Below are 8,364 nucleotides of genomic sequence, written 5' to 3' on the forward strand. Positions count from 1 at the left end.
TCACAGCATCGTATGAAGTTGCTTACTTGATTGCAAAGCAGGGTAAGCCAGGGTTTTAATTAATAAAATAGTAAAAAATATATACTTTTGGGAGGCTGAAATTTTTATGGGGACAAAATATTTTTGGGGGGCCAGAATAAAGTCATACTGTAATTTGTTGTGAGTTCATGCACTGTGTTGGTTTTGTTCTTTGAGCAAGGTGATGTTCATGCACGGCTCATTTTATACACCAGTAAAAAAACATGTACCTTTGTCTTGAATTTGGAAAAAAAAATCATATTTTATTTATCACTAAAAAGGGTTCAGTGAATGCGCATACGAAACTGGTGGGTTCGGTACCTCAAAAAAGGTTAAGAACCACTGATCTAGATATTTTAGTTCTTAAATAATGTATGTGAGGTCTCCATGTCAGCTTGTCATCCATGATGACACCCAGAAACTTCACCTCACTGACTTTACAGATCTCAGCACCATCTACTTTAAATGAGAAATCAACAGTTGTTTTCCTGTAACTAAATATCATGTAATTTGTTTTATCCAGAACCCCCGTTCCCTTCAGGCAAATCATGAAGCTATTAGATGAGGACTGAAATGTTGCTTCAAAAATTAGCATTTGAAAATAAACTCTGTTTCCATCCATTAAAGGTGGCCCCGTGTGACCAGACGGTAACTGAAGGTCAAGATGTTGTTTTGTCAGTAAAAGTCAGAGGGCAGCCTAAACCCACGCTGCTGTGGTGAGACACCTCTTTATTTATTTCATCCACCAGAGGAATAATTTGATGTGACGCACACAGCATGAATTCCGACCGAGGCCACGTCTCCAACCAGCAGCCTATAAATGATGGTGACATCCTGTTTGTTTGGACACAGGCTGAAGGACAGAGTTAAGGTGAGGACAGCCGGGCGAGTCGCCGTGCAAGAAAAAGAAGGCGGCTCCTTTGAAATGAGGATTGGATCGGCCCAGAAGTCAGACGCGGGTCTTTACGTTTGTAAGCTCATCAGTGAGTGTGGAACCAAGCAGGCGGAGTGCAGGGTGGAGGTCAGAGGTGAGGAAGAAAACTCTGAATCCCCATGCCTTACTACAAAATATATGCTGATATTCCATGTTTATTAACAGCCTCGGAGCACACGGAGCTCAAAGTCACCAGAGAGGTGAAAGACGTGGCTGTGAAGGCCGGGGAGTCGGCCACGTTCGAGTGTCACGTCACGGGACCTGCGGAGGTGGACATGGATTGGCTGTCTAACGGGAAGCTCGTCCAGCCAGCACTGCTCAACTGCAAGATGCATTTTGATGGGAAGAGGTTTGTTTTGCCTCAACAAATGATTGAAGCAGTGAGTTTAGTTTTCACATCTTGGCCCCGCTCAAACTAGCTGTTAGCTTGTTGCAGTGGCGGATCTAGGATTTTTCTGAGTAAGGGGCCATCAAGGGGCCACAATATTCTTAGAGGGGCCAAGTATTTATTTAACATCTTTGTACACAAATATCTGATTTTGATAAGATGTATACATTTAACTAGTCACACATGTTCAAACACTTGTAGTGTAATTTAAAAAATCTTGCATGTATATTCTCCTTACAAGTTTTACATGTATTTTTACTGTACATAGATCAAAAACACTCAAACACACAGCATCTGACTCATTAGCACCTCTAGTGTATGAACATGGAACTGCACCCGCCATCATTACTCTTGAGCAAAGGACAAATGAGTGAGAGGACAGGTGCACTTCAGGGGGCCAATCAGATTTCAGCTGGGGCCGATGCCCCTGTGGCCCCTCCCCCAGGACCACCCCTGGCTTGTTGAGAAAGTCAAAATTAAACTCATTTCCTTCAAACTGGGGTTCAAAAGACTATCTACAACAGGTAAGAGTTGAATCAGTGCTGGCTCTAGCCATTTTGGTGCCCTTGGCGAGTTGAAGCGTAGACTAGCTAGAAATAAGTTTTGAAGTTTTTCTGCTCTCTTTTCCTCCTGCTTCGCAGCGGGCGCTTTTCACGTCCTCAGTGAAGCTGACAACCCCCAAACCCCCTACCGGGTGTGAGCTGTATGGATTTTTAGCAAAATTTATGGATTTTTGAGGCTTTTTATACAGATAAACGGTCTAAGAGGTTGACATGTATGAGACAACAAAATACAGACTTGTTATTGAGTTTGTCAACACGAACTGCTACCTGAGAYGCACTACTAGCCCCTCCCCRYTCAGAGTGTCAGAGCAGGATGAGTCAGTGCAACGTCAATCAAATGAGAGAGAGGGTGGGGGCGATTGTTGCATTGGGTGGGGGGATGAGGGGTGCAAAATGATGTATGGGTAGAGTAGTTTATTTTTCCTGTAACACTTCATTATAGTTTTTTAAGACAAAGCTAATTGAAAGGGGCGCTGAGCAGAGTTACAACCAGGGATTACAAATAATTACTTTTTTATTCTGCAATTTGACGCCCCCTCCAGCAGATGGCGCTCTAGTCGACCACCTAGTTCGCCAATGCCAAGAGCCGGCTCTAAGTTGAATGAATGGATTGTTATGAATCTCTAAGAAAATAACGATTGATTGTTCATTATCATCAGATTCACTTTTGGCCATCACAACTAAGCAATGTTAGCCAAAATGGCTGCAACTCAGTCAGTTTTACAGATACTGAGCTCAAATTTAACGTGGAAGAAGCTGCAGGCCACTCATAACACGAATGTTGGGGGGATTTTTTATTTTTCATTTTATTGTTTACTTTGATGTCCAACAGGTGCCGCCTCATTCTGAATTCAGTCCACGAGGACGACAGCGGGACGTACACTTGCAAGCTGAGCACCACCAAAGGTGAAACTTGAAGCTTGTCAAAGTAACAGCAGTGAGTTTAGTTTTCATTTTCAGAAGTCTTCAGAAAAAGAACGTTGAACGTTGGTTTTTGTCTTTACAGAGGAGCTGACTTCAAGTGCAGTCCTGAGAGTCACGCCTTCCAGGGAGCCTCTGTTCACTCGTAAACTGGACGTCCTGGAAGTGATGGAAGGACGCACGGCGCGGTTCGACTGTAAGGTGAGCGGCTCGCCTCCGCTGCGACTCACGTGGATGCACTTTGGTAAGAAACAACACCATGATTTGTCGAAAAATAACCCTAAACAGGCTTTTAACACCAGATTCCTAAGAAGCAATGGTCCTTTTTTTTGTTTTGTTTTTTCATCACGCAATGTTCTGCCAGAGACACGAGTGGAGGAGAACGATAACGTTCACATCCTCCGAGAGGGGGGGCGTCACTCACTTGTCATCGCCCACGTTAGCAGCGCCACAGAAGGCTTTTACACAGCAATCGCTCAGAACATTTATGGAAGGTCTGAATGTACTGCTGAGCTGTACGTGCAAGAACCCAGAGCTGCCATTTCTTCCCACATGTGAGTGGAGGCCCATTCATTCTTCAGTGTACTGTGTTAAAGGGGTCTGTTATGAAAAATCAACTTTTTTGAGCTCATAATGTCATTCCCTCATCAAAAACATAGCCAGAGTGTTGCTTTGCATGTTTGAGAAACCCTTGAACTTCCTGTGGTAGCCATGAGGAGCTCCCCCTATTTGTACAAAGCTCCTCCCTGGAGCTCAGTCTGCAGCAGAGCTCCCCCAAAACATTGTTGTGATAACGTGCTGAAGTGGGAGTGTCAGAAACAGCATGAGGTTCTTAAAGAAACAGAGGCCAATTTCAAGGCGTTTAGATGCAAAGTCAAATTTATTTTTGATATATAGAGAATTTTCATAACAACTGAAGGTGACATAGTGACTTGATTTTGGTGTAGAATTGAACTACTTACTGTATGTGCCTGGAAAAAAAATACCACTCACTATCAGCATAAATATCATATTAAGTTAAGACTTATGGATTTGTTTGAGCTGTTTTTTGTTTCAGGTTGAAACAATTTTACAACAAACAGCTTCAGTGAGAAATGTGTTCACAAGTATGAATTTCCTATGGCTTTCTGTAGAATCTATATACAGTTACAAATATTTGGTCAAATATCCCTTAGCCAGTCACACTTGGACCATAATTGTTTTTTTAAATTTTATTTTATTATTATTTGTATCCATCAAGGAGCTTCAGGCTGATATTTGACTACTGTTTTTCTTCTTGGCAGAATTAGTAGAGCTCATTAATAATTAGTAGGCTTCCTGCCACAGACCTGAATTTAAAGCAAAGTTCGCAAATTTCAGCCAGGTTAGGGTTGATGCTTTGGGAAGGCTGTTCCAGGAGCTTGATGTTAGCCTGATATGTTTGTGATCATTGGGCCTCATGCAAGAACATGTTTGTATTCTTATCCTAAATTTCTCTTACTTTTGTTCGTACAAAGGGTTCGTACGAACATGTCACATCAGATTCAACAAACTCTTCTATCTTCAGGAAAAGTGTGTAAATGAGCTGCATAAATTCCACCTGTTCTATCCAGCTGCTCGTGCACGCGAGAGGAGATTAGCATAATTACCACCCCAAAAACACCATATAAGGCTGTGCTTCCTGCCTCAGATATCAGGAAGTGTCCATTCATGAAAATGACAGCGAAAACTAAAAAGAAGAACTTTACGAGTTCAGAGATTGAAGTCCGTCTGTCAGAGATCCAGAAAAGAAAATCTGTCATTTTTAGCAGGTCAGATGTGGGATAAAAAGAGCTGCTAAACATATAAACAACTGTGTTAAATCATTTTCATTTATTCAGAAGACACACCGTCGCACACACTGGGTATGTTTTTGATGAGGGAATGACATTATATGATATAAAGCTCTAAAAAGTTGATTTTACATAATACATCCCTTTAATATGACAGTTGTGCCTGTGGTGATATATATGTGCTTCCTAAGGTAGAGCCTAAGCAAAAATCAGTTTGAACTTTGTTGCTTTTCACCATAGGGCCAAGTTAGAGAAGATGCCATCCATCCCCGAGGAGCCCGAGGTTCTGGAAAACGAACTGGAGAGGAGGACTATGCCAGACTTTGTCAAACCTCTCGCTGATGTCGAAGTGATTGAAGGGAAGGAGGCGGTGCTGAGATGCAAAGTGGAAGGTTTGCCATACCCGACCATCTCCTGGTACCACAACGGCAAACGCATCGAAAGCAGCGAGGAGCGCAAAATGACTCAGTGTAAGAAAACTAAACTAAACTAAACTAAACTAAACTAAACTAAACTAAACTAAACTAAACTAAACTAAACTAAACTAAACTAAACTAAACTAAACTAAACTAAACTAAACTAAACTAAACTAAACTAAAGCAAAGCCTTTCTTTAAGTTGGTTTGTTGGTATTAATATTTGCATGTGTTCTTCAGACAGGGATGTCCACAATTTGGTGATCCGGAACGCATGTCATGCTCACGGTGGAGTCTACAAGGCTGTGATCGCCAACAAAGTGGGCAAATCAGCCTGCTATGCGCATCTCTATGTTACAGGTAAGGATGCCGTTTGGAGATGTATGAGAGAAAATGCAACATTTCCAGAGTCATGTCTGCGTTTTTTTCAAAACAGACGTCGTGCCCGACCCTCCTGACGGTCCTCCAGTGATCGAGGCCATCACAGGGAAAACTATAACCCTTAGCTGGAAGCCACCAAAGAGGGTCGACCCTTCATTTGGTGAGTCCGCCACTTTGTTCCTCCTACAGTTTCTTCTTGTTTTATCTGATGACAAACACTATTTATGGCATCCATGACCCAGATACTTATTTCAGTAATGTTGTTTTTGTCTTCTGGGATAACACGTCTTGTCAGCTCTGATTTGAAAACAAAAACATTTATATTTTTTTATTTGGTTGATGAGGTTGTCTGACAGCTTTTTGTTCTCGCAGATTCCAGCTCCTTGCTGTACGTGGTCCAGCAGCAGCCTCTGGGCTCCATCCAGTGGTCTGTTGTGGTTTCCAACCTAAAGGAGACTAATTACACCGTCACCTCCCTGTCCAAAGGAGTCCGTTACGCCTTCAGGGTCCTTACGTCCACCGGGAAGACACTTAGCAAACCATCGCCTTCCACTGATCTGGTCCAGCTGCTGGACAGAGGTACAGAAACCGAAGGAGATGTTTTCTGCTCGTCTGAAGTGATGTACTGCACATTTGAGTAAAAGCTCACGAGTTTTTCCTCATTCCTAACTTCTCCAGGGCCATATTTAAGGAAAGCACCAGTTATTTTGGAAAAACCTGATGTTGTTTACGTGGTAGAAAACCAGCCAGCAAATATCACCATCACCCTGAACCATGTCCATGCAGCTGTCACCTGGAAAAGGTTTGTTCCAGTCTTCAAATGACAGACTTCTGTGGCCACAAAAGCACTAAATGTTACAAAAACACTCTGGTTTGTAGTCGGAAGCTATAGCTGTCCTAAAGCAACAAAGTACAAAGGCTTTTTTACTTTACTTAGAAATTTTGGTTATCTATACTTAACTTGAGTAATTATTTTTCTGCCGACTTTCCGTTTTACTCCTTACCCCTAATTTACACTACAAGCGTCTCCGCTCCGCTGCGCTGCGGTGCGCAGGTCGCAGCTGTTCGTTTGTGTCTCAATTTATACAGACTCCGCTCTGCTCCGGTCCGACAGACGTGCAGGAAGGAGATTGCGCGATAAATTCAGTGACAAATGTGGAAGTTACAGCAAAAAATAATTAATTCTGTGAAAGATGAACTCCAAACACAGCTGAAAACATTGATATAAAGGTTTTTGATATCTATGGTTGAAACTGTCTCGCTGTCAGCTTTCTGAAACTTCTGATTTCAAAATAAAATCCACGTGTATCGCGCGTGTACACATAGCTTCATCTACATGTTGCCATCTGCTTCCCAAACAGAACGATACATTCTGACAGCATTTGTGTAGAAATATATCTGTATATTTATTAATATAGGTGCTATTTTGATGTTATTCCGAAAAATTATCCCGCCTAAAAGTGTCTTATTTTGAAAATACGGATGTTGTACTCATTTCTTTTCCTGTTGGTGCGACGTAATCTTTAAAAATTGACTTTGGCACAGCTCCGGCATCCGACAAAAATAGGATCTGTTCCCATTTTGTCGAATCACCGTCCGCTCACCGCCGCCCTGCGCCGCCGTGTGCAGCCAGTGTAAACAATCTCATTGGTTATAATGGGTGTGTATTTGCTGCGGAGGTCGGACCGGAGCGGAGCCGGAACGCATGTAGTGTAAATTAGGCTTTACATTTTTAAAACAGAAGTAGAAAGACATTTATTCCTATTTAATTTGGCTTGTTTTCTCTCTGGATTTCATTGTTAAAGAAAACTATCCAGATAAATTGTTCCTCCTGAATAAAGTTAAATTAACTGTGTGGTTGGATAGGAAGTATAAATATATACAATCCTGACACACAGCTGAATGACATAAATCACATCACACTCCAGCAGGACATAGCAGACATTATGTAGCCTAGTATGAAAATGACCGTGGCAGATATACAGTATACACAGCTGTAAACTAGGTAAACTAGTGCATCCCAAATTTTCAACATTAATATTTTAGTTTAACATTATAGTCATCAAGGCCTTTAGAAAAATGTTTTTTGGGGGGTCAACCCACAGCAAATGTCATTTTTGACATTCTAACTTAATGTTACTTTTAATATCTAAGTACATTTTATACCAGAAATTTACATTTGATACTGAAGTACATGTCACATACCTTGAGACTTTTACTGAAGTACCATTCTTAGAGGAGACTTCAACTTTTACCAAAGTAATTTTATGGTAAGATACTTGTACTTTTACTCAAGTGTCACTTTGAGGTACTTTATACAACACTGGCCATGTTGTCTGGGTTCCCCTCAGGAGGGGGGTGGTGTTGGTGAACAAACCAGGAACACTGGAGATGAGCATGCCCGACGATGATCAGCACACCCTGAGGCTACAGCGGGTCAGGAGCACAGACGTCGGCCAGCTGGTGGTCATGGCCAGCAACCAGTTTGGCAGCGACCTCTGCACACTTCAGCTGGCCCTGGCAGGTCAGCTCTGGCAGGACATCCTGATACAGTTAGCCTTTTAGTCTGAAAAGCTTTGAATTCATTTGGGATGTTTCCTGTTTTGTTTTGTTGTTCTGCAGTTGCTCCAAAGTTTGAAAGCATCATGGAGGATGTGGATGTACATGTTGGGCAAACATCTCATCTGGCTGTAGTGGTGGAAGGGAAACCGGATCCAGACATTCTGTGGTTTAAGGTATTTGATACAAGATGACTCAAACTACAACACAAATCTAAACTTCAGAAGCTTCAGCTTTTTTTTTCTTTAATCACCTGCTGCCAAAAGGCAAAAGGTGTGTGATGATGTTTTTGCTGGTGTCTGTCTCTCTCTGTGTGTGTGTGTGTGTGTGTGTGTGTGTGTGTGTGTGTGTGTGTGTGTTGTTTGTATCGAGGT

At 42.1% G+C, this 8,364-nt stretch overlaps 1 protein-coding gene across 1 annotated transcript in view; it reads left to right on the plus strand.

The window, feature by feature from the left end:
* spega (striated muscle enriched protein kinase a) overlaps positions 1-8,364 on the plus strand; it is a 100,979-nt gene that overhangs the window by 57,063 nt on the left and 35,552 nt on the right. Inside the window, exons 11-23 of the mRNA XM_014020703.1 lie at positions 646-734; positions 871-1,046; positions 1,118-1,301; positions 2,736-2,809; positions 2,910-3,068; positions 3,189-3,378; positions 4,876-5,105; positions 5,291-5,410; positions 5,487-5,591; positions 5,804-6,010; positions 6,110-6,233; positions 7,783-7,955; positions 8,054-8,166. Coding sequence (XP_013876157.1) covers positions 646-734; positions 871-1,046; positions 1,118-1,301; positions 2,736-2,809; positions 2,910-3,068; positions 3,189-3,378; positions 4,876-5,105; positions 5,291-5,410; positions 5,487-5,591; positions 5,804-6,010; positions 6,110-6,233; positions 7,783-7,955; positions 8,054-8,166 — 1,944 coding nt within the window. The remainder of the gene's footprint in view (positions 1-645; positions 735-870; positions 1,047-1,117; positions 1,302-2,735; positions 2,810-2,909; positions 3,069-3,188; positions 3,379-4,875; positions 5,106-5,290; positions 5,411-5,486; positions 5,592-5,803; positions 6,011-6,109; positions 6,234-7,782; positions 7,956-8,053; positions 8,167-8,364) is intronic.

The sequence above is a fragment of the Austrofundulus limnaeus genome, unplaced genomic scaffold (assembly GCF_001266775.1).
Source record: "Austrofundulus limnaeus strain Quisiro unplaced genomic scaffold, Austrofundulus_limnaeus-1.0 Scaffold264, whole genome shotgun sequence".
Classification (NCBI taxonomy): domain Eukaryota; kingdom Metazoa; phylum Chordata; class Actinopteri; order Cyprinodontiformes; family Rivulidae; genus Austrofundulus; species Austrofundulus limnaeus.